We start from the raw sequence: 25,214 nt of genomic DNA, 5'->3' as shown, positions 1-25,214 counted from the left end.
TCTTTGTCCATCCTTGCTCTGGGAGCAGAAAAATAGATGCTAATAAATAATACTCACATGCTGCTGCCGGTCAGACAGGATCTTCCAGAGGCGAGGGAAAAGCTGGACCCAGGTCCTTTCAGCCAGCGGTGTGGAGATGTGACAGAGCTGGACCAAGGCGTTCAGAAGCGCCCCCGTCTAGTATAAAAGAGAGGAAAAATGAAAGCTGCTGCTGATTCTGCAAGGCACTGACTCTTAATTCTTCCTTTTAAGGCTCAAGAATATTGCTGACATACCATTCTAGTTGGGGGTTAATGAATAATGCCACTGGGACATGAAAATGTTTTGAAACTATAATGAATTTAATACATAAAACATTGTTTTTGTACTGCAAGCAGTCAACCTTGGGTGATCTAAGTAATTTTGCCCACACTTTGTCAAAGTTCAATCCATTTCATCAACCCCTCAAACTGCAGGAGGACCTTACTTTGACTTCCCGTAATGAGTCAAGAAACTTGTCGTGGCGGTTGGTAAGCATGTGCAGCTGGTTGCCTGTGTCTCTCTCAGCTTGCTCCTTAGTCTTGGGAATGGCTGTCTGGTCGCCCGGTGCTAATTCTATGTCAATTTCTACATCCTACCAGGGGAGAAACGAGGAGAGGAAAAACAGTTACTGTTGTTCGAGCTCTGACATTTAGTCTTCATGTTATGCTGTTTTGAAATAACATTTTATCAACAGCTCCTTGATAATGGGCGAGTGACAAGAACAAACAATTTTTAAGACAAGCAAAGGTGCACAAGCATTAGTCTTTTCTTAGACCCACAGTATGTAAAAGCTCTCCTAATGGGATAATGTGGCAATTTATGTGAGGCATGTTGTGAGGTGTGTGTGTGCGTCCCTCTGTGTGTCTCACCTCCTCCTTGGTCTCAGTGCTTTCCCTTTCACGAGGCTCCTGCTTGATGTGTGTTGCCATGGCGAAGGCGGCACGGTCATGGCTGTCAGCCAGGTTGATGACGTTGGTGATAGATGGCAGCATGGATCCCTGGCAGCTGGTGCCAATGATGGTGTTTCTTTCACAAACTGCCAGCAACAACTATCAAACACACAAACAGGTGCAAAATACATAAAAGAAGATTGGTGACAGTCGATGGCAGGTAACCAGTATGTAGATACCCGAAACCAAAAAAGACCTAAGCAATATATTCTTTTTAATGCCTGATAAAAAGCTTACAAAGCCTCCAGAAAGACACCGTTTACCTCTATGCACTGTTTGATCCAGAAGTGGCTGCCCATGGCCTCCCAGTTCTGAGAACAGCAGATGTACAGTAGCCTCTCATAGACGCGGCGCTTCATAGAAGCATCAAACACCTCAAAAAACTTGGCTCTGATCAGCGGCTGAGTGCAGCGGAGCCCTGAAAGGAAGGCCGGCTCCAGCTTTGATGTGATGTCACTTCCTGAAAGGCTCTCATCCCTAGAGGGACAAAACTTTTGTTAGAAATAATCTGAGATGTTAGCTCTTGCCCATTTTATCACCAAAATTCACAAAGTGAAACACTTGACTTAGAAAATGTCACCATTAACAGACAAATATCACTCTCAGCCCCATGGAGCTGGGAGCTGTTGCCAGTGCTCACATATGCCACTGAAACAATGTAGCAGTTTAAGAAGACTTGGAGCATATTCTTTGTTATTGTTATTATTATATGTTAAATGCATTTATAACAATTAAATAAGCATCAAGTTGTTTGTTTTTTATTAAACATGAGAAACATAATGTCAAGTAGACTTTTTCCTTTTTGTTACTAATCTTTAAAAAAAAGAACTATTCGATTATTAGATTAACTGTCAAAAATAATCTAAAGAATACTATGAAGCCTGAATGCTGTTTAACCAATGCTGCTTGAGATTTAGAGATTTATTTCAAAAATATGGCATACAGGTAAGACTCCATGGAGCAATCTCGAAGCAACAATTCAAAAACGAATGTTTAAACAGCTGTGCCACACATCAGAGACAGCGAGAGAGGGAACAGTTGAGACTGAATACTGGGCAAAAATTCTGTATCTTTAATAATAGGACTGCTGTAATATTAACACACTAACTACTTAAACAACAATGTGATCATTTCCATGTCAGCCTGCTGTAGTGAATGGGCTCTGCAATGATGATTCATAAAACAGAAGGAGTGAGAGAGGAGCTGGGATGAAAAGGGTAGCACGGGCAAGGCTGCCGCAGCTGCATACTGCTCGTATTTACACCCTCCTCCTAATCACACTTTGCGCTGGCACAGCTGCTTTATCCTTCCATTATCATTACTTGCTGTCCATCATGGCTTTACTGCTCGTTTTAAATCTTTTGGCATTAGGATACACTGGGCTGATTAAATGTGTATGTGTGTAAGATGGAGAGGTGATGAGAGCCACGGTTTGATGAATAGCAGGCTGAGACGGTCTCTCGCCTTTGACCACCACCTGCTGGGTGTCCTGTCATGAGCTGGCTGAATACTGATACTACTGTAACCCTGTGAAGAACCTCAGGCATTATCTGTCTTCATCACTAACTGTTGCCTCCCTGACTCGATCTTTGGGTGGCCATCTTGCCTTCTCACGCTTTTTTTTAAAAATCTACAGCGATAGTAATTATAAATTAGTTCCTTAGCTCCTGTGGATAACCAACTTATTATAATCATTACTATCTTTAATCCATCCATCCATCTTTCCGTAGTTTTACCTTAGTCTTAAAAAAAAAAAAAGTATGGTACACTGCTGGTGCTTCAAGTCCTTCCTCTTCATCTTTCTTTTTCTTTTTTTTTTCCCTGGCCCAACCTTCTGTGTCTTTTCCCCGCCTCAACCGCCCCCGACCTTCACTCCTCACGTTAAGATGGATGCAAGGGTGGGGTGGCATCAGTGGTGTGGCCATTTAGCCATGTGATGAATGATGGTAATTACCTGTAGACGTAATTAACGAGGTCCAAGAACTGGGCGTTTAACTCAAGTTCATCAGGGAAACGCTTCTCTATGTAGGTCATCATCTTCACCAGCAAGATGGATTTCTCACGCAGGTTTGGCATCTGAAAGGAAAAGAAGAGCGGGGAAGAAAGTAGAGATAAAGGAAAAAAATATTATGAACAATAAACAGACACAGAGGAAGGTGGGTGAAATAAAAAAGAAAAATAATCTATTCAGTTTTTCTATGCAGCTGCACCTGTCTAGGTCAGCTGCATACTGCTTGCTCTCATTCTTCAGCTTAAAAGAAAATAAAGACTAGAGACTCCTCTGTAGGTATTATGCTAATGCTAACCTTACTGGATGTAGAAAATGTGCTTTGCTTGTTGTTTGTCCAAAGGTTTCACACCTTTCACAACTTTGCTGATTCAGTTCTCAATTTACACCTGTTTTTACCAGAGAAATAATGCCATCATCTCCCGAATCCCACATTTGTTCTTCTCTCTAATTTAATACTGTTTTAACATCTCACACCTGAACAGTCCTTCTCCTTACCTGGTTGGCAGCCATGGGAGAATTGTTTTTCACCCACTCTTCCACGATCTTGACAACAGCACGGAGGATTTTGGGGTCGGGCGACTTCTCAATTAGGGAAGTAAGGATGACCTGGATAAAGTTCTTCCTCATTTCCATGCTCATGACGGACAACCGTGTCTTCACCAGGTCAAGACTCAGCATTATCAGCTCGCTGGTCACTATCAGAATAGGACAATAGCAGAGTCAAGACAACGAGTGTTTTAATATGTGTACTGATATTTATATATAAAATATAAGGTTTTGTATAGATATTCCACCATATGAGCCAAAGCTGGAACAAAACATAAGAATATGCTGTTTTCTTTCTTTTGCTAAAATCTTTTTTTTTCCTCCCACAACCAATAACCTGGCCTTGAATAAATAAATTCTATAGACCTATCTATTTTTTAAATTGTGGCAGCAATCAGAATGCAATTTTGCATTTTCAATACAATCGGGCCTAGAGTTAAGCTTATTAGATTACTGAAACGTGAATAATCTTTAGAGGCAAAGGCCTTAATGATCAGATGGCCTTTGGTCTTAGAGACTCTAACTGCTCATGGTGGACAGTTAATGTCTGTGTTTCCCAATACAGTCATTAGGGACCCATTTAAAGCACCGATAGCATCTTACAGTCATTACCTCCCTTCTGAAGAGTAACAACGGGAATTATGCACTGCCAGACTTCTATAAACCTGAAGCTCAAGGAACAAAATGAACAAGAAACCTAAAACATCTCAACAGCAGCACTTCAACTTGTTGAAGTCTTTTTTTTTTCCCCACCCACTCACAGATTAATATAAAGGGCAAGTTGTCAAGAGGTTCTGTGTCAAACTGTGACTAGCCTTTCAAACCCCACAGCAAAAGAGCACAAGGCAACCATCTGTTGACACAGAAAGAACAGGAAACAATACATACCAGGAACCAGAGCTGAGGAACATTCCCTGAGAAAGCATACTATCTGCACAATCTCCCTTGACCACAAGAGCTATTGAGAACACAGCTGGGGCCATTGACTTACAACTTTTGATACTGTCTTTCTATGGAAACAGGCACTGGTGGGACACCTGGGATATATGAGCTCTAATTGAGCCTGAAGAAGGTCACCATGTGAGTGTACATTCATGTTTGTACTGTGTCCACCTCACACACAGTCAAGCCCTTGTTGGATACAGGCTGGGGACAAGCACAAGCAAAAACTTCCCTGATAATGTCAGCCAGGTGTAACTGCAGCCAAGCAGAATAAGTTCAACTGAAATAGCGGTGGGTTCCTGGTGCCAGGTTTGGTGACTAATGGTGACTCAGGTGTTGTGAACTCAAGCTCTGAGTTACATATTAAGCAACACAGGAAGAGATACTGTTTATGTAACTGTGCTGTATTTGTACAAAAGTGCATAAAACTGTTGCTCATTTAAAAACTACTGAATATATAAAGGTATACTGTGCATCCTTTCCTTATATGTGATCACTTTTTAAGTTAGATTTGGAAGAAGAAAAAAAAAGCCTGTGTGCTTTGACTGTCACTGGCTTTCCTCGCATCCTTCCACTGAATTTATGTACCTGTGCTGGCTTCAGTGACCCCTGGGTTAGCCTGCTGGGGGCTCAGGTGTTCCCGCACCATCTTCTGTAGTGAGCGCATGAACACTGAGATGAGGCGGTCAATGTAGCTGGCATTGTAACTGCAGGCTGACTTCAGGATCATAAGTGTTCCTGTAAGACAAATGAAGGGGAAGGGAGAAAAAAATATTGGAAATGCAGTAATTTGAGAAGAAGCTTCACTCCTCTGGGGAGAGGTAACAGACACAGACACCTGCAGTCAGCTTGATATATATATATATATATATATATATATATATATATAGATATATATATATATATATATATATATATATATATATATATATATATATATATATATATATATATATATATATTTTTTTTTTTTTTTTTTTTTTTTTTTTTTTTTTGCCTCAAGTGTAACAGAGGCAGAAATAAGAATGAGTAATGTTCTTCTTTGTTGCTGTTCCCTGGAGAGGAGACAAATGTTAAAATGTCACCCCCTGGCCAGATGGATGCATCACATCACTTTGACTTTACTGCAACAGCAGGATACAAAGAGCTTCCTTTTACTTTATTGACCACCACTGTAATTTTAGGAAACTGCATAAAGTAGCGATACCTTTAAGACTCCTCTCAAATAGCCATTTGTCACCTTGAATGACCTAGATTTGGAAACCTACTGTATATTTCAACTAAAAGAAAAACAAATTGAAAGTCTTCCTGAAATAAGCTTTAATGAAAGCTTTTTCTATAAACACTCTCTGACATCTGGGTGGATAACAGCAATGTTTGTACAGGAAGAGTGGCTGAAAGCAGCAATCTTTCCCAAGACAGTCTTTCCCAAACTGCTGGACTGTGGCCCCCCATTTAAACAGACCAGATGTTAGCCCGAGCAGCAGAGCCCATCGGCTTGCATTTTAACAACCCACTCAATAGCTTAATTGGTAAAAGTGACTGAGAGGCTGCTTGGTGCTGTAGTGAAAGTGGAAATGTGATTTTTTTTTTTATTCTAAGTATATATATATAAGCAACAACAAAAGCGTAGCAGAAAACAAGAAGGTAGAAAGAGACAAATGGGAAGACAAACACAAGAGCTCATCTCACCAAAGAGTTGTGTGGGGTTAGTGTTGGTTGTTGCTTTTTCATAGTTGGTAAGCCCCTCGTAGATGACCTTGCCCACAGCAGCATACAGACACTCCAGTTCCTCATACTTAGACGCCACATTTGATGTGCCTAGAAAAACAAAGCAATGTTTGCTTCAAACAAAGAACATCTGAAAATCTAAATCACTGCCCTGCAAAGTGATGCAGCGGTTATGCTGCAAGGGCTCACCATCACAATGTACTGACCACACTAATGTTTCGACCCCTTTAGGCCTGTGTTGAAAGTGCTTTAAAACAATTCTTACAATCTTTATATCTTTAATATTTTACTACGACGCACAATCCATAGAATGAAACTGCACATATGTTAAAGAAAAAACATGGCCAACAAATCATTTATTTAAAAGATCATTTACAGAATCGACTGTCTAATGAATGAAAATAGTGGACTTGCAGCTCTCATCAACATTTTTTTTTTGTAATTATACAAGCAAGTCATGTTGGATATATCATAAATAGGTTTATAAAGTCCCAAAATCCCTGAACGCACAACATGCCATTGTGGCTCGTGATTTAATCCTTTGAGGAGCAAAGTTTGCAAATTACATATCCAGCATAATTCACTTCTATTTATAATTTCATCAGCATGTGGCGCAACAATTTCTCAGAGAAGAATCAGATATATAGCACTCTCCTGTGTGCAGCTGCTCGAGCTTCCACTGAAAATTTAGAAATAAATCATTGCCAGCTTACTAGGCTCAGTTGGGAAGATGCTCATGAGGCGAGAAAGAAGGGAGTGGACAGCACGTAGCACTTTGGTGTTGCCACAGGTCATGCATGCAGCGATGCCCCGTTGAAGTGGCTTAAAGTGGGTCAGGACAGCTGGGGGCTGCAGCACGGTCAACAGGAAGCAAAGAATCTCCAGTCCTGTGCAGATGTTGGAGATGTTTGCTTGGGCTGGCTGCTCCTGAGAAGTCAAAGAAAAGCAAACAATAGAAACAGAAGGTCAACGGAGCACATTTTTATTTGTATTGTTATTAGGACAGATAGAACTCTTAGGCACCTATTAGACATCTTAATAAAAGCCTCATACCAAGAAAATATTGATATTTATCTTTTCAGTCAAGTGTACACATGCTAAAACAAAGTAATATGGACTATAGTGCAATTTCATCTGCTGACAGATGAAACAATCAAGCTATTTATTCCATACAACTTTGAAATCAATACTCTTCACAAACACACACAAAAACAAGGCATTGTGATGACTGTTAAACCAAAGATCAATGGGCAACACTGGGTCCTAATTTTGTCTAAATTGCAAACAAGGTTTACAATGGCAGGGCCAAGAGGGTAATCTGGGACAGATCCATGGCACTAATCTTGCCTAATGAACAAGGTGACTGTTGTGATAAGGCTCCAGCTAGATATTAGGGCAGTATTGATTTGGCACTGTATTAACAGAAAAGGAACTTGTCGCTGCAGGAGCCACGCAGATAGGGCACATACAGGCACGCCTGAGGCTGTCTCATCTTACACTCCAAATTTGCCACCTCATGCCACTCCCCCTGACTCTTAATCACAGGCATGCCGGGACAATGAGATGATAAAAGGTAATCCGATTTGCAGCATTGTTCATTAGTCTGAGTAAGGCGGCTAGGCAGGTAGAGCGAGATCCCAAGGGGGTGGGCCTGCATACATCTGCATAACACCTACAGAAAGCCTTGTTTGTCAGACTATCCTCAAAGGGATATAGAGGGGCCGATTGGTTTTGTGTGAGAGTGCATGTAGGGAAAGAAAAGGGTGCAGCCGATGAAGTGATCCCCAAAAGAGAACAAGGGCAGTACGTGACAAACGGCGGCGCATGGTGATAACCTTGTCTGAACAGTGACGCCAAATCAGACCAGAGAGATGAGTAGAGAAGGAGAAGAAGCATGGATAAAAAGAGAGAGAGAATAAGGGCTCCGATAAGAGGCTGGATGGAAAAGAGATGAGAGGAGGAAGTGGTTAGAGACAGAGTGAAAGGCGAGGACAGATGAACTGAGTCACAGTGGGGCGATACAGAAAGCAAGGATGAGGAGTTTAGGATGAAGAGGGCTTTTGGGGGGGGGGGGGGGGTGAATGAGAAGGCACAGGCCAACCCGGATAGAGTGCTGTTATCTCACCACTGTCATTATTTTGTCATTATGGTGGTTGGCGCCTCACTTCATGCATTACTGATAACAGACAAAGGACTCTGAGGTGTTAGAGCAAACACTAAGACGGAGCTTAAGCGGGGACAGGGAAAACTTCTCTGGGAAGCTATTAGTTATCCTCAGCTGTTTGCTGCTTATTGCTTGGAGCTTGAACAACAACAGAAAGATTGAATGTTTTGATTTTATTCAAACTAGTTTGAAATATTTTGAAAAATACTTTTACTAAAGTCCAAATAACAAACTTACGTAAATGCTGTGCTTTATTTATTTATTTATTTTTAAACGTACCCCCAGAACAGCAACATTTGCCATGACAAAAGAGTCAAGATAATAGTAGAGCATATTAGACTGTTTGCTCCCTAGAGGTCTCAACATAGTCACTGACAACTGATCTCTGGGAAATGCAGTGCAGAATAACAGCAATAATGACAGGTTTTACACCACAAATGTCACCAAGCATGGATCTGGATATATGAAGCATGCAGGAAGTCTTAAAGTGACAATCGTTCTCAAAGCACATGCCATCTTACCACTGTCATTAGTAGCTTGTCAAACCACTGTAGCTTGAGCTCAGCACGAGGCCACATGTCAGCCCTGAGGGCGGTTTTCATCAGGCTAACACAACGGCGAGACAACAACTCCCCCGGAGACCCAGCCACACTGGTGCTATCGTTCACCTAGAAAGGAGAGGGACAGGAAGACTGGTGTTATCATCATCGGTGACAATAGGCCTTCATCTTCAACATTACAATGATGTCTCAAAGAGGTGAGACATCACACAGGGCAAGCAGAGACAAGGACTGTCTCCATACATTCATATAGTTCAACATTCCCTGTGCAAACCTTTACAGTGATAAGCATCCACTGTAGAGAGGCATCCTTGACAAACACAATGAATCACTATCAGCTCTAGGTGTGGTGTCCTTTGGCTGATCACAATCCCTCGGGCCAGTGAGGACATAATTTTTCTACTGGGATCAATTCAGTATCACAATACACTTTTATCAAGAGGAATACAAAGAAAAGATTATGTTGCTATAGAGCATTCTGTGAGCAGTGAGTGATCCCCAGCGGTTATATGGGGGGGTGGGGGAGGTTAAATTCAACAGAGATGCTTGGATGAACAGTGAGAATGAAACTTGGCCCAAAAAAAGAAAGTAGGAAAAGCCAAGGTGAGTGAAATCTCAGCAGTCTATTTCAGGCTTGTAACCAAGGTCGTCACTGACTCTAAACCAAAGGACAGTTGTATGAGGAGACGCACAAAGGACACAAAGGATGTGTGGGTGTGCGCGCTTGTGTGTGCATGCGTGAGCGTTATCCTCACCCGACCGAGTGGTTAGAATAGGTGTCCCTACCTGAAAGGACTAATGGATGTTAGAACATATATATTGGTGTGTGTGTGTGTGTGTGTGTGAGAGAAAGAGAGAGTGAGAGAGATGGAGGTAAATGGGTGAGGTCTTACCTGGCATGCAATCCTGATGAGGAAGTTGACCACAGTGTCTGTATGTTGTTTCTCAACAGGCTTGTTGTGCATGCTCTCTGTGCCTGGCATGGACTGGCTGCGTCCAAATACCTAACAACATAAACATTATAATCTGTCAAATATATAAGAACTTTTTCTTTTTTTTTCCCTTTTTGGACAAAAGAACAATTACAGAATGCAGCCACAAGGCACTAAAAAATAAAGAACTTCACAATAAAACTGCAGCAGTACTGAAAGAGCTGCATAGAAACGCTGCACAAAAGCAGGTTTTTGCCTACAAAAAGGAGGATTTGTCCGATAACTTTCCCGCCAACTTTCTGAGCAATTAACATTTCCACAGCTCAAGCAGACACAAACATCGACAACTCAAAAAGATTAAATTGTTGCCTGACATCAGGCTGCAGGGGTGCTGGAGCCTATTCCAGCTGTCATAGGGCTAGAGGTGGGGTACACTCTGGATAGGACAGGGTAAATGAAAAACTAGCCATCTTAAAATGCATTATCTTTAAATCAACATACTTTGAAGGATATTTACATTTTGGAGTTCATTATGAACAGTATAATAAATAAAGCAGGCTTTATTCAAACCGTGTTGTTACTGCCCAATTATGCCCTCTAATCTACGACGTGCAACATTAAGCTGATTGTGGCAGAACTCCAGACGCATCAGGCAATATCATGAGGCAATTTCAGAGTCTTTAATCTAAATATAAACTGCCTTTTGAAAGATAATCTTGCATGTATTAAAGACTGGCATTAGTGCAAATTAACAAATTTGATTAAATTTTGAACAAGCACTTCTTATAACAAAGGTATCCCAAAAGACCTCGAAACAAAAGATTGCAGAGTGATATGATGAAGTAGATGTGGTGCCGCCATACTGCTGCTGCATGCAAGCTGAATAACACCAACAATCCTGCTGTCAATCCTGTTAGCAATTTGTTTCCCCTCAGACTCATTCAATAAATCGCTGTGGGGGGAGAAAAATAAAGAAAAAATGCCTGTCTGATTAGTAGCTTTCAAACTGTTCCGCAAACACCCAGAGAAGGAAGTAACACAAGGACTTCAAGTGAGAACTTCGAAGGTAAGAGAATCTGTCTGGGCACGAGGGCCCATCAGTCACAGCCACATTCATCTGGCATCTGACTAATTACTGAGCCCACCATGGAAGCAGCTCCAGTTGCTGTACGGAATCTCTTGACATCCTGTCCAGCCCCAGCAGATTCCAGAGACAGGCCTCTTTTCATAGCAGCCCCACTGGTCCCTTCACCACCAGGCCCTACTTCAGCCTCAGATTCTGGCTGTCGTTCCAAGGAAAGAGGGAGATAAATCCAACAGTTAACACAATATAATTGTCTTTCTGCAATAATGTTGAGGTTTCTCACTACAGCAGCATGAGTAATGAGTATTTATGTTATACAACTCAGTAAACATTTTACCCACTAAGATAAATAAGGTTTATTTTGTGAATTGATGAGCATCATCAGCCTGCAGTGAGACAGATTATTGTGAGAAGTGAGATAATTTAGTGACTCTGTATGTCAACAGGCTTCATGACCACCACAGACTGGTAAAAACAGTACGTTTACCTGCTGGTCTTTGATCCTCTGCAGCTCCCACTTGATGACCACCTCAGCCAGGTCCACAGCCAGCTTCCTTTGCTCTATGGTCACACTGGGGGTGAAGCCCAAACGCTGCATTGCACTGATCATGTGCTGCACCAGATGGTGACGAACCGGGTAATACACCTTGGGGGAAAAAAGACACCAGGTAAAACTTTGAAAATGATCAACAAGTACTAAAACTATACAATCTTTTTTTACATCCCTTTCTTTGCTAACAGGCAAGTGACATCATCCACTTTGTCGTCAGAAGACTCCAGACTACGCACACAGTGCTTTCCTTTTTTGTTTGTATTGTTTGTTTTTTCATTGATTTGAACAATTTCAATTATTTTGTAACTGTTAGAAAACAATTGCCAAAGTTGTCTTGAAGTCTAAGAACCTCATAAGCAATTATTTCACCACAATAGATTTGAAATGAAGCAATTAACATGCGATTGAAGTGTAGACCTAAAGCTATGTATCTGTTAAATCCCTTGAACAGTTCAGAAATTGCAGACATTGTTATACACAGTTGCTCCATTTTCAGGGTTTTTTTAAAACACCTGAACTTGTGTTAATGTTGAAAAAGCTATAGAACTGACTGTATTATTAGTAGATATTAAACATACAGTATCTGTTTCACAAAAGCTTACATGTTTAATATTCTACACAGGAACTGGCAGGATGGATTAGTGCATTTTCTTTTTACAAAACACCACAAACAGATAATTGTCAGTGCCAATGGCAGAGTTTAAAAGAGGCAGAAGAAGTGCAAGTGAATACAACAGCCAGTAAGGCCAACCAGATGAACTTAAACTTCAATATAAATTGCACTGTGGCTTGAGGCGCGCTTTGCTTTCGTCTGTATATCTCACAACTTGAACGGGCGCTCTGTAAAAACCAGATGCAGTATGGAAGAGTGGAAAATGAGTGTGGATGACAAGATTACAGGCTTTAAAAAACAAGCTTGTTTTGCATGAAGTGTAACCACTTAAACTCTATAGACCCATAAAAAAGCATTACTCATACAAAAACTGTCGTAGCTGCAGCCCAAACATGTGGATTCAAAGACGCTCAAATTTCAGTGTGACAAAAAAAAAAAAAAAAATTCTTTGGGGAAAAATGTGAAACATTGAAGTTGTCTTTGAGGTTTACTTTCAGATAAGATACCACTTCCTTGTTCATGTAGATAGTTTAATCCCACTCTGCTACTGTACTGTGCAAAAGTCTTGAGCCACACCTCATTTCTTTGTATTTTGCTTGGAAAATCAGGTGCAGCAATAAAGACAGATGCAAACATATATGGAAAAACAGTATATAAGGCAAAAACAGTTTGTACAATTCTAATAAGCTTGAAAGTCAATATTTGGTATGACCACCTTTATTCTTCAACACAGTCTAAACTCTCTTAGGCAGCTTTTCTGTAATTTCTTTAAGTAGCCTATAGGAACAGTACTCCAGGCTTCTTGAAGGACATTCGAAGCTCTTCTTTAGATGTTGGCTTTTGTTCTGTTCTCTGTCAAGATGATCCCACACTCCTTCAGTAATCTTGAAGTCTGGGCTCTGCGGAGGCCAATCTGATAGTGCTTCGTTGCGTGTTTTTCTATCCAGGTATGCTTTTACTGCATTGGCAGAGTGTTTGGGATCACTGTCATGCTGAAAAATGAAACTGTTACTAATCAGACACTTTCCAGATGGTACTGAATGATAGATCAAAATCTGATGGTGCTTTTCTGCCTTCAAAATTTCATCAATTTTGACAAGATTTCAACGCAGGCTTGACATGCAGCCTCACCATGTTTTACAGATGGCTCTGTGTCTCATTACTGCACCTCTCTTCTGACCTTCTCTGGCAACAGTTTGAAAAAAAAATTTCAAATTTGGATTCATCACTCAATCTGACCTGTTTCCACTAATTTTCACTCCAGTTTCTGTGTAATTTGGCTTAACTCAGAATTTATTAAGAATGGCTTCTTGACAGTCACCCTTCCACTGAGACCATTTCTGACATTAGATGGATCAGCTTCAGCTGTCAGATGTATCTCTCAGGTCCTGTCAGGTCTTTGCATTGATTTTTTTCCAATTTATTTATGCCTGAATGGGCGATAGGTCAGTCTTTAAGTGACTTAAACAAATGAAAATGGTCAGGTACAAGGAGTGGACTGAGAATGAGTGAAAAAGCAGCCAATGTCCAAAGAAAAACTTTGAAAGATCTTCAGAAAATCTGGAGAACTGTTGCTCAAGACCACTTTAAAATGTTACAGGAAAGTCTGGCTCCTTGGAAACAAAATATAAAGAAATGAGGGGTAGCTGAAGACTTTTGTATAGTGCTGTATGAGACTTTCTTCTATCGCATTAGCAACCTTCCAAAACAATGGCCTACATCTGTTACTAGCTGCTGCATCTTACTCTTGTGCTTCTATTAAAATCATATATAAGGATTCTCAGAAAGCCCTCTCTTGTGGCAGCTCCATCTGCTCCAAGGCATTTGGTCTATGGACAATGTGTTAATATAGAGAAGGTTGACAAAAAAACAAAACAAAAACAAAGAGTGAAAGGGCAAGTACATACATGTACAGGAAAAGTTTGTTTTTCTGTATTCTAGACCTTCCAGTTTAGACTTTAGGGTGATAACACATGCAAAGTTAAATGGGGTGCTCAATCACTTTGAGACTTTCAGTCAGAATAGGCAAACTCTGACATCAAATTCTTACTTAGTCTCAAGGACATGATGACATGCACTTAGCCCCACTCAAGTGTCACGCTCAAGAGTCACTTAGCTTCCGAAAACTGAACTGGGACTCTCAAACACACATGCAGACAAAGGAGCTAGAGATGAGATGTCTATCTAAGGGCTTTTGTCAGTGTCAAAGAATATTAAAGCTTCTCACTTTGAGGGTAATTATAGCCGATAGAGCAGGACTTCACAGCCCCTTAATGACAGAGTGGCTAAGCCCTGTCCATCACGTGTGCACACAGACAAACACGCACACAATCTCTCCATTTCTTTATCAAACACACACACGCACGCACAAAGTCTCTCATCTGTCTGTCATTATCTCCTCCCCAGTGTAATTATGCTGATGTGATTACATTAGATTAGTCATCTGGCCCAGTGAGAGCAGCCTGTCAGTGAGATAGAGAGGGGAGCTGAGGGAAATGTCAGTCTTCTGCTAAAAGACTGTCGCTCTCTGACTGGCGAGGCGGTGAACATCAGCTGAAGAAGCGAGAGGGCAAAAGTGTCTTTCAAGTTTATGGAGGAAGGCGAATAGAAAGCCCAATGATCGTTTGCTTTTGTTGACTTGTCCACATGAGATGCTCTTTGACTCTGCTAATCACCACTGTGAAGGGTGCGTTTAAAGCTGTATCTGCATTAAGTCTTATACGGGCAGCAGGTGGTTAACACAAGCATTATTACACACTGATGTTAAGAGTCCAGCTTTCGACTCAGTGACAGAGCACACCACAAATGTTGTGACTACAAGCAATATAAAACTGAAATTAACTAAAATCATAAACATTTCTAATTGGTCCACATAAGATCATCAAAGTTTTAATGAGTATGCTCCTTCCCCATTAGGACTTATTAAGATGTGTCATGTAATTCAGGGTACTTAGATAATCAGTAAAATTAGCGCCTCAACAGTCTCCCCCAACGTGGTTCCCTGCAGTGAGCATGCTGAGCAGAGAGCTGGCAGAGACACTAAATGGATGTCTATGTGTACACTTGAGTGGCACTTAACCTCTCAGTATGTGTGGTGGCAGCTTACCTCGCAACACGAGAAACTGTACAGCAGAAAATGCTGATATTGAACTGTCATCCTTAGAAGCATATTACTTTTGCTATTATTAAGGGGTCTGACAAATCTGTCATGGTTAATTTAAATTACAGAGGGCTTTGCTCCATTTGTCCCAGGAGGATATCATGGCACTCAATACTTTTGGTCGTGGTGGTCTGACATATGGAACTGCACTGCTGCCAGAATTTCGTTTCATTTCATAAATCTACTCACCCTGAAGTGCTGCACAATGAGATGCAGTATGTGAACCAGCTGTGGGACAGTGTGGCCCTCCTCCACAATGATTTTGCGAGTCCAGTGGGTCAACATCTGGTGGCCGTCCTCCATGCGGGCAGGCACAGCTGGAGTCAGGATGGCCATGGCCTGGCGGACAATGGCCCGGGCCTCCATTGTGTGGGCTTTCAACAGGCTGTGGAAGACCTGCATAGAGCACACACAGCATGTCTAATTTGGTAAATATCAAGTTTTTGGCTAAAATTTTCCAGCTCCCTGGAAGTGCTGTTTTCTCCCTGCAGATTCAGAGAACATAGAAAACACACACAATCCCTTCCTCTATCCCTCTTACATATGCACACACAAATACACACACCCTCAACACATTCCCAATTCCCTTACAGAGTTGGAAAAGATGTGAAAGAAGCCACTGACAGGCATGAATTCAAATGCTTCATTGCTGGAGTTGTTCAGGTAGCTCCACAACTGCTGAACTCCATCAAAACCAGACACAAAATTTAAAAGTTAAGTTATTTGAGCAGTGAATTTTTTCTTGCTGAAATGCAACTAAAGAGTCATAGTTTCATATACACAAGTTCTACCTTTGACTATTCAAAAGATTCAGCTTAAACCAAGACAGACCATAGCTTAAAAATATTAATGATTTGTACTTCTAATCACACATGAAGGGACATAATGCAAGACACCCGGCTCAAAACTTCTCTAAAGAACTTCTCTGAGTGCCCTACATCTCTTTTTACACTGCCATCTGCATAGCCTGCACCTCTTACTCCTTTGCCTCATTGCAACCCCAGTCCTTTATATTCCCTCTGCTTCTAGATGAAGACAGCCTTTGATTAAAATCTCTGTCCATGTCAGCCGCAAGCCTGCAAAGGTCCTCAGAAGTCTGCTGATGAATGGGCTGCTTTCTTGGTTCTTTCTTACATCAGTATACCATAATCTTGTGCAGGCCAGTCCTTTAATGTGTCTGTATACAGTTCAGACTTGTGCAGCGTTGAAAGTGATATGTAAATATTACTAAATCTGACATAGTGAGATTTTCGTCTGAAACTTTTACAGAAAAGGCACCGGGGTGCTCAATCGCCCATGAAGTTGACACATTCAGAGGCCGACCGATTAATGGAAAAGAGCGCGTGGCTGAAAAGGGCTTTAGTGAACCAGGGGCACCCAACATAGCCCTTCCATCTTCACAACTCTGCAGCATCACTTTCTTCATAAGCACCACTCAGAAAACAAGTGTACCTGTTTTAAGTACTGCATTTTCTTTTATTTTCAAATCTGCTATTTTGCTGTGTTTTTTCTGTGTCCATTTTAGTATGGAATCATTTCCTAATCGGTCTGTTTTCATATTTGCTACTCAGATTCCCCACATTTCATCTTTATTTTCTGTACTGTGTTAAATCCCCATTCCACTGAGTTCCTCTTCTCTCTTTGCATTAGCTCTCACCTGCAGGACAATCTTCTTGTGAATTGCAAACTTTGCGATGATGTGGGCCAGCAGTAAGTGACCACTGTATTTACAGGCTGGATCAACGCAGGCTTTGGGCAGCAGGCAAGGCCATGCGAATGTCATAAGGCGACGTAGCTTGCTGTTGCGCGACTTGTTGTTGTCATGAATATGGTGGGGAGCGTGCTCCACAAGCAGGGTGGAGAACTGCAGCAGGCAGATTCGCAGAGAATCCAACAGGTCAGCCTGCTTCTCCGGGTCCAGAACCTTGGAGAAGGATGTGAAAGAAGTGGCATTAAAAACTGCTGGGCGAAGCAGAAATGGATACAGCTTTTGTAATCTACAGCAGAGAGTTAGCACAGTATATCCTCGGGACTTGACTTGGTGGGATGTTGTATGAATACTACAAAAAACATTTTTTCCAATCACACAAAAATGCTTTAGGCCTGTTATGCTAATTCTCCAGCTGCCGATGGAGATCAATAAGTCTCCTGATATGTACACAAGCAATAAAAAGATATTCTATTGAATAAACTGTGTTTAAACTGCTGAAGTGTACTAAAATTCATTTGCTCTGAATGATACTTTATAAGCACACAATCAAATTTTACACATATTGAAAACCTTACATCACCCAAAGCAAAAACCAACTCCCTGAAGAAGAGGTACAGAAGGGAGTACAGTACATAGAGACAGGGAGATAAGTTAGGAAATCAATTTTAACCAGACCGTAGAGGAGCCATTAACAGCCATTAGGATTGCTGTTAGTCAGTGATGAGATCTGCTACAGTGCAAACAAACATGCTGACCTTTAGCATGGTCACACTGTGACATTTACACCAGAAATTATGGTCTGATGAATCAAACGTGATAACAAAATAGAGAGGGGTTAGTGGGAGGAAGACAGAAAAATCAAAGACGCATAGAAGAGAATCAAAGGAAGAAGAGAAAGATGAAATAACAGTAATTAAAGTAAAAGGCCATAAGAAAAGAAGACAAAATGGGATGTAGCTGATGATGCCTCTGTAAGATCCCTGTCACACTGGTGCAAAGAATCCTGCAGAGAGCTGTGGACGAACACTACATGCCGAACATGTGTTGCGGATGACGGCGGATCACTGCGCTGGTAGGAAGTTCCGACAGCGCGAAAAATCATTGCAGACGATCACAGAGGGGCTGTAAAATTTTTCTTTTTTCTTAAGCCGTCATTATCTGCCACCTTCAGCCTGACTGCGGAGGACTGCGGGCTGTTAGCGGATCGTACATGTGTATTATGGAGCCATCGCGTGCATTGCATGTCGATCGCAAACGCACCCGCAGCCAAAAATAAGGCAGCACCTAATTTTTGAAAACTCGTTATGCCAACACTGCCGGATACCTGAGGAATATTGCGAAGAATTTCCACGTTCTCTCTGCGTGTGGCTGTGGACCGTCGTCCGCAGCCACACGCAGGATTCTTTGCATCAGTGTGACAGGGGTCTAAGGAGAGGTGTCGGACTTTATGAGAGGAAACACAGCAGTTAATGAAATCAGAAAAATTAATAAAGACACAAAGTCATGTAATAAACAGGCAGCAAGGGTTGTCGACTGACTGTGAGAAAAGAAATGTTAAAAATGGGGGAGATCTGTCTATATATTTGCATGTGTACCTTGGTGATGAAGACACTGGTAATGCTTTCAGGATTGTCTCCTTCAGGGTTGGGCGGACCAAGCAGCTGCTCACCTTCTCCCTTCTCAAAGCTGTACAGGAAGGCTGGATTCAGGATGTGCTGCAGTACCTATTAAAGAAGAAAAGTGGAGTTTACAGCTTTGACCCTTTCTGCAGAGATTACAATGGATGATTCCACTGATAGCACACTTTCAGGAAAGGAGAAACTAATCAGTAAAATCACCTTGTGTACCCTTTTCAAACCTACATTAAAGAAAATCCTGCACACAATCAGCCCTCAGTGGCAAATAATTAAGTGATGAAACAAGGAAAGGGATGGAAATGAGCACAGGACACTTTTCAGATTGACAATAACAGTAAAAAATAAATAAAGTGATTGCAGAGGAAAAAAAAAAAAAAAAAGACATACTTGACCACAGCAATGTCAATTGCAGCCCCAAATGACTGCAATAAATGATGTAACATTTAAGAATAGAAAGAAAACAATTTATACTCTGAGATAAAACCAAAGAAACGTAATATATTTTCTTAATGAATCTCCGAGCATTTAAAGCAAAAACAAAAATCAATAAGATTTAGAATATTTTAACAGGGAATGTGAATGAAGACTTGATTAGTTTGTAAATTCCATACTAACCCAACCACAATGCAGCTAACGACTGCATTTATTAAAGAAGCTGCTATCTATTAATGAACAGCCCTATTCAATCCATCATTGGGAGGACAGGGCATTGCTCAGTGGAGAATGAGCTGTGGTAGCATATGTTCCATCTCCTCCATTAGCACAATATTCTCTCTCTCTCTCTCTCTCTCTCTCTCTCACTCACACACACACACACACTCTCTCTCTGCAATGTACAAGCAAGCTGAGACACACACACATTCCCAAATGAAGAAACAAAGAACACACACTGAGCATTACTCTGTTTTTCACTCTCATCTGTTCCTATTAATTCTAAGCTTCTCTGATATCAATCATTGTAAGATAACAGCATAATTTTATAATGTCATTGATGATGTGCTCCTGCAGGAGCGTATACTTCTGGGCGAATAGCCTAGATCTCATTCTGCAGGTGTCTTAATTATCTTAAATCCCATTTTCAATTCACATACAACAAGTCTGTGTGTTTGTGTGTGTTGCAGCGCCAACACATTTCGTCTCTGAGCTCAATTAAGGGTAGTTGTGATAATTGTGTTTGAGGGAAAAAAAAAAAAAAAGACGACTCTAAGCCACAGTAAATATGTAATGATGAGAATCACTACTTGATGCAAACAGTACATTCATTTTACACATGATGAAGAGATGCACTCTCCCCTTTGAGTGCGCATAGCCAAGCAAACCAGATGATTTTAAGGATGTGTTTTAATTAAAATGGTTTAGCAATTAATCTGTTTGGACAAGCGGACTAAAAGTCAATATGCATTAGTATTACAGTTGCACAACAATAATATTTTGAATATGAAAAATAAAGTCGTTTTTTTTTTTAATCTTGCTCATTGTTGTTTAGATCATCATGCGAGACAGGGTACAGGTATTAACAAAAAACATGCACACATGCTTGTTGTTTAATGCCTCAACTGGTGGGGGTGAGGTGGTAGCAGTACATATTGTAATAAAATGTTCTACTGCACTTTTTTGGAACAAAAAGAGAAGCAGCAGAATGCAAAACAGATGCACAGCACATCATAAATTTCATAAATTGTTTGTTTGCTCGTCTACTTGAGATGGATTCCACAAATAATGAAAGGCCTTTGAATAGAAGAACAGCACAAAAATGGTTTTCTGTAAGAAGTGTTTGGATAAAACAAAAAGAAGCGACACAGCAGCAGCAGCTCGGGGTCAGTCTGCGCTACCACAGATGATTCATTGCTGCTGTCCCACTCTGCTGTCTCTCTGCTTCTCTCTCTAGACACTCTTCTCTTTGAAATACTCTCCTAGACCGTTCTGATGTTCCATAGGAACCTGAAGTTCCAACTCCAGGATTTCCTGAGAAAGTGCACGCACACACACACACACCCACAATTTCCTATGATAAATGCTACAGGCAATTATTTAAATGTCAATGGAGGCAACACCCACACTCATTCTCATGCTCACTACTCATACACCAATCAACACAAACATATTCACACAGAAACACATCACGCCTGTCAGTCTGGGTCTCTGCTTCATCTGCACAGCCAGCATCTGCTGCACACCAGTGGAGGACAATTAAGGGGGGGAAAAAAACAACAATAGGAGCAAAATTTTGCTGGGGGAGTGAGCGTGGCGGGGTGCTGCAGCTCTGCTAGCTAAGAGAGTAAACCCTACTAAAATTTCTAATGCAGCATTTCCACCAAGAAAAAAAGACAGAAGAATGAGTTGGCTGAACTCGCTCCCCTCTGCCTTTATTCTGCCTCTCATTTTCAGAGACCGTATGCGGCTCAAGGAATGCAAACTGAATACGAGCAAAAGGGACAGGTGCAGTGAGCAGCATCAGAAACACAACTGTTTGTCCTTGGATTTGGGGTGTGTGTGCACATGGCAGTCTCTTGTTTGTGTACCTGTGAGTGCATAGTTGTGTATTCCTACCACACAGCCATTTGGATGTGTGCTATTGTATGCCAGGACAGGCCTTCCCCACTGACCCGTTTGTACTTAACAGCAGCGCTGTTGCTTCTCTGTGCCAGGTTATGTGCCATTACAGCTGTTCAAAATGTGTGTGTGTGTGTGTGTGTGTGTGTGTGTGTGTGTGTGTGTGTGTGTGTGTGTGTGTGTGTGTGTGTGTGTGTGTGTGTGTGTGTGTGTGTGTGTGTGTGTTAGTGCCTGCATGCGGGAGAGGGAGCTTAATTAAAAAGCAGCCTGAATGACTGTAATGCTTGCAGCAGCAGGTCAGGTAGAGAGTACAGAAGCATTCATCTGTGAGCCTCTTGAGGTCCTAGAACCAGACAAAATGACCTTCCCCACTCTGTCACAGAACTTCTGGTACAAAACACTAACCATAAGAGTCACAGAGATCAGGTCCCTAAATGCTATGTGTCCGACATTGAGGAAGCAACGCAGGCGAGCCATGGAGACGGGGCACTTATGGTGAATCTATGACATTAAATCTATTTTTCTACAATGAAAAAAGTCCAGAACATAAATCTAGTGTTATTGTCAAAGCTGCTTTCAAATTAGCATATTTATCAAATGTGGTGGTGTTTTTTATAAGCCGGGCTTTATGGTATCAAAAATTGATGCATCTATCACCAAAAAAATTTCATTTTAACAAGTATACACACACACACACACACACACACACACACACACACACACACACACACACACACACACTAAGGAATGCCAGTATGGTTATAAAACAAAATAAAGTCCATGATTACCTGTGCAGACACTGCATCATGGAGTAATAACACCACAACATGACATATGCTGCAAAATATTTGCATTATGGCTCAATATCTTTCATTTTGTATGTGTGTGCCTACATATAATCACTGTGTGCTTTTCAGCCATGGCCAGTATGGGCCACAGATGTTGAAGTATCTGACAGGAATGGTATTACATATCTACCATCATAATCATCCCTCCACAGACACAGCCAAAGTACCTTTCATCCATCATTCCAGTGCCTATTCTACACAGGGCCAAAGGGGAGCTGTAGCCGGTTTCACTGAATCACGGGTGGGTACACCTAGACAGGTCACCAGTCTTTCACAGGGTTAACATGTTGTTTGGTCAAAAATTTATTTAAAAGGCATAGCAAAACCAAAAATGGTGTCAGAGGTCGGGGGTGGGGGTGGGGGTGGGGGTAAACAAATGCTTAAGGTCACAGGGAAATTTCAAGACCCCGTGGCATGAAGGTAAAAACGAACCTTCGTGCTCTGATTGCACATGTACATACCTTTGCTTTAAGCTCATCGTTGAAGTGGGGATCGTTGAACTCAACGAAACGGAAGAACAGGGCACGTTTCTGAGCAATGGAGTAGTTCCTGGGAATCTCATCCTCCATATACTCCTTCAGGAAGGTCATGTTGCATAGGAAGCGACCCGTAAAGGCCCTCAGCAGCTGGAACAGCAGCTCAATCTCTGAGTAGTTACGCCTATTGAGAAGAGTGGGAATGGATAAGTTCAGCGCACAAAGACAAAGAAATGTGTCTAATGTTATCAACGGGAAAACTGTACAAAACAACTTTAGAAACCAACGCTGTTAATTAGCCAGTTTTAGACATTTTTCTAAACAGAACTTTGTCAAAAGAAGGTTGACTGAACATATAAACTAAGCTGAAACTACTGGTTGGAGTATTTGGGGGTTAATTGCAAGGTCTGAAATAAACATCTGCTAAATGCCTAGTGTACCAAGTGTGTTAGTACTTTCTCAGTGCTCAAATAGAAAGGAAGGGTGAGAAGGTCATTTATGATTGGAATGCTACTTAAATAAAGTTAGAAAATGCAGTATCTTTAAAAATGTGCATTATTAACTTTGAGTGCTTACACTACTGAATCTCTCAACTAACACTTTAAAGGTCACTGAGTCATCAACAAAGATCATTAGCACTGCCTGGTTGCTGTTTTGGGGGGGTTTCACATTAGTCTACTGACCACATTTTCATATCAACACCCAAATTCATTGTCCAACTTCTATGACAACTCCAACATTAAAGCAGTTTTCATTCTTATTACAACTTCAGCAAATCTACATACTTGCAGTAGCTTAGCAAGCAATAGGCCAGCAGCTTTGGCTCCTTCCAGTTGGTGGCTGCCATGTTGTCTTTGCGATGTCTCTCCTGGAAAGCCTCACTGACCCAGACTCGTCTCAGCTGGCTGACGAGGGAGTGCTGCCCTGCCAGCCAGCCCTCATCATTCTTCACTATGATGCTAATAATCTGAACAGATGTGAAGACAAACAAGGCTAAATTAGTTACGGTTAAATAACAGAAATATGAGTTAAGCTCTGTACAGCTTTGGATGAAAAACCACCTAGACATGCCCATGTGTACCAGCTGCGTGTTTGAGAGTCTACCTTATAAAAATGACTGAATTCTGCATACCTTGATAGCTTGAAACTGCAGGTCTAGTCTGGCTGTGGTGGTGGAGGGAGATCCAGGTCGAACAGTTGCTGCAGTTCCAGCAGGAACAAGCAGGGGGACGAAACGGTTGGGATTAGAGGCCAATACGTCTCGTAGTGGCTTGGCATCCTTGTGCTTCAGAAAACTCTGCATGAGAACAAACATACACATTGTAACTATAACACAAAATGACATATATACTAAAACAATAAAGTACCAGGTCCACTGCATTCAATTGCCATCAGTACATTACACATATAAAGAATTATGATACTAAACGAAGAAAATTAGAAAATTTTACTGGGATCGATCCATCTCAATTTTGTGTTAATAGGACCGCTGAGGCTCGAAACACTCAATATAGTCCAGAATATAGCCCATTACAAAGGCAACAAAAAAGCAAAAATAGATTTTTAATGGCAAATGTGTGAATGAAAAGACTGAGGGGACAGCTACTCAGGGCTGCTATTGTCTGACCATGAACATGCGGCTCCACTGGGGGTCGTTGAGCGTAGCCTCCATCATGAACAGCTCCACTGTCTGAGATGGGTGACGCGTCAGGAACTTGATCAAAGGCTCCCTGAACGGGCTGCCAGCCTAGCATCAAAAATAATGAGGGAACAAAAGGAACATGAGCAAAGGAAACAGCCAGAAAAAGGGGAGATGAGAATGACTTCACTACACTAAATATAGACTCATGTTCTATCACATCCTTGTGAAAACTGGTGTTAAGTATATTAAAGAGGCATAAAAACTAAAATTTAGATTAGATGGACATAGGAATCTTAACCCTGGTGAAAGAAATTGGGAGTGTAATCAAGTATTTAACTTAATCGTGTATTCTCTATGTCACATCTTAAGCAAAATCAGTGACTATTTTTCCAAGATGTAACATTGTTTAAAGCAAAACCATGGTCATTCTTAACTGCAAGTCATTTCCTTTCATCTTTCATTGTAACTATTAACTTAGACCCACCTCTTGGTCCCCTCTCTTGGTTTTAGAACTGAAGAAGCCTCTTGGATAAGAGGTGAAGCTCTTGAGACTATTGTGACCTGGATGACTGATGCCCCATTCACCCTCCTTCACATAACTGGATTAACTAGAAAAGCATGCCTAATTTCTGATACGTCTAAATCATTTTGTTAATAGCGGGTTGAGCAGCATTCGCCTTCCTAATCACTGCCTGCGTGATGGGGTTTTACACCACCGTTAATATAAGACAACCCCTAAAAGTCCATCTGCATGGGCTTATAGGGATTGGCTTCCTACCTCTATGAGCATGGCCCTCTCTGTCTTCATGACCACCTCCAGCAAAGGTTTGACTAGAGTCTGCGGTGCAGCTGGGATCAGGTGGAAAAGGTTAATGATGGCCGAACAGATCTTCATCTCCTACAGGAAGATTCAGAGAAAGACAACAAAAGGAACAAAGGAGTGGATGAAATTCATGGACAGATGAGCTACACAAAAACATTAATTCTGACAGACAGTCTTGATGGACAGCCACTGTGGAAAGACGAGGATGAATCTTAGTCAAAGACTGAAAATGCAATCTGTAATTAATAGGGTGTTAA

At 41.3% G+C, this 25,214-nt stretch overlaps 1 protein-coding gene across 6 annotated transcripts in view; it reads right to left on the bottom strand.

The window, feature by feature from the left end:
- Positions 1-25,214, bottom strand: part of trrap (transformation/transcription domain-associated protein) — an 86,178-nt gene that overhangs the window by 38,859 nt on the left and 22,105 nt on the right. For 4 of the 6 annotated variants that reach the window (XM_030754533.1, XM_030754529.1, XM_030754528.1 and 1 more), the window contains 21 exons: positions 24,913-25,032; positions 24,120-24,239; positions 23,625-23,789; positions 23,278-23,459; positions 22,478-22,676; positions 18,574-18,702; positions 16,925-17,191; positions 15,457-15,663; positions 11,429-11,587; positions 11,003-11,140; positions 9,819-9,929; positions 8,887-9,033; positions 6,915-7,128; positions 6,163-6,291; positions 5,059-5,208; positions 3,478-3,677; positions 2,926-3,047; positions 1,235-1,448; positions 891-1,070; positions 467-613; positions 58-177 (listed from right to left, as the gene is read on the bottom strand). In XM_030754533.1, the coding sequence (XP_030610393.1) occupies positions 58-177; positions 467-613; positions 891-1,070; positions 1,235-1,448; positions 2,926-3,047; positions 3,478-3,677; positions 5,059-5,208; positions 6,163-6,291; positions 6,915-7,128; positions 8,887-9,033; positions 9,819-9,929; positions 11,003-11,140; positions 11,429-11,587; positions 15,457-15,663; positions 16,925-17,191; positions 18,574-18,702; positions 22,478-22,676; positions 23,278-23,459; positions 23,625-23,789; positions 24,120-24,239; positions 24,913-25,032 (3,420 nt within the window). The remainder of the gene's footprint in view (positions 1-57; positions 178-466; positions 614-890; positions 1,071-1,234; positions 1,449-2,925; positions 3,048-3,477; positions 3,678-5,058; positions 5,209-6,162; positions 6,292-6,914; positions 7,129-8,886; positions 9,034-9,818; positions 9,930-11,002; positions 11,141-11,428; positions 11,588-15,456; positions 15,664-16,924; positions 17,192-18,573; positions 18,703-22,477; positions 22,677-23,277; positions 23,460-23,624; positions 23,790-24,119; positions 24,240-24,912; positions 25,033-25,214) is intronic. The other 2 variants (XM_030754531.1, XM_030754532.1) reach the window with 2 other exon arrangements.

This window comes from Archocentrus centrarchus, chromosome 19 (genome assembly GCF_007364275.1).
Source record: "Archocentrus centrarchus isolate MPI-CPG fArcCen1 chromosome 19, fArcCen1, whole genome shotgun sequence".
Classification (NCBI taxonomy): Eukaryota; Metazoa; Chordata; class Actinopteri; order Cichliformes; family Cichlidae; genus Archocentrus; species Archocentrus centrarchus.
Note: the sequence above shows the minus strand (reverse complement) of the source record. Positions and strands in the feature narration are given on the sequence as shown.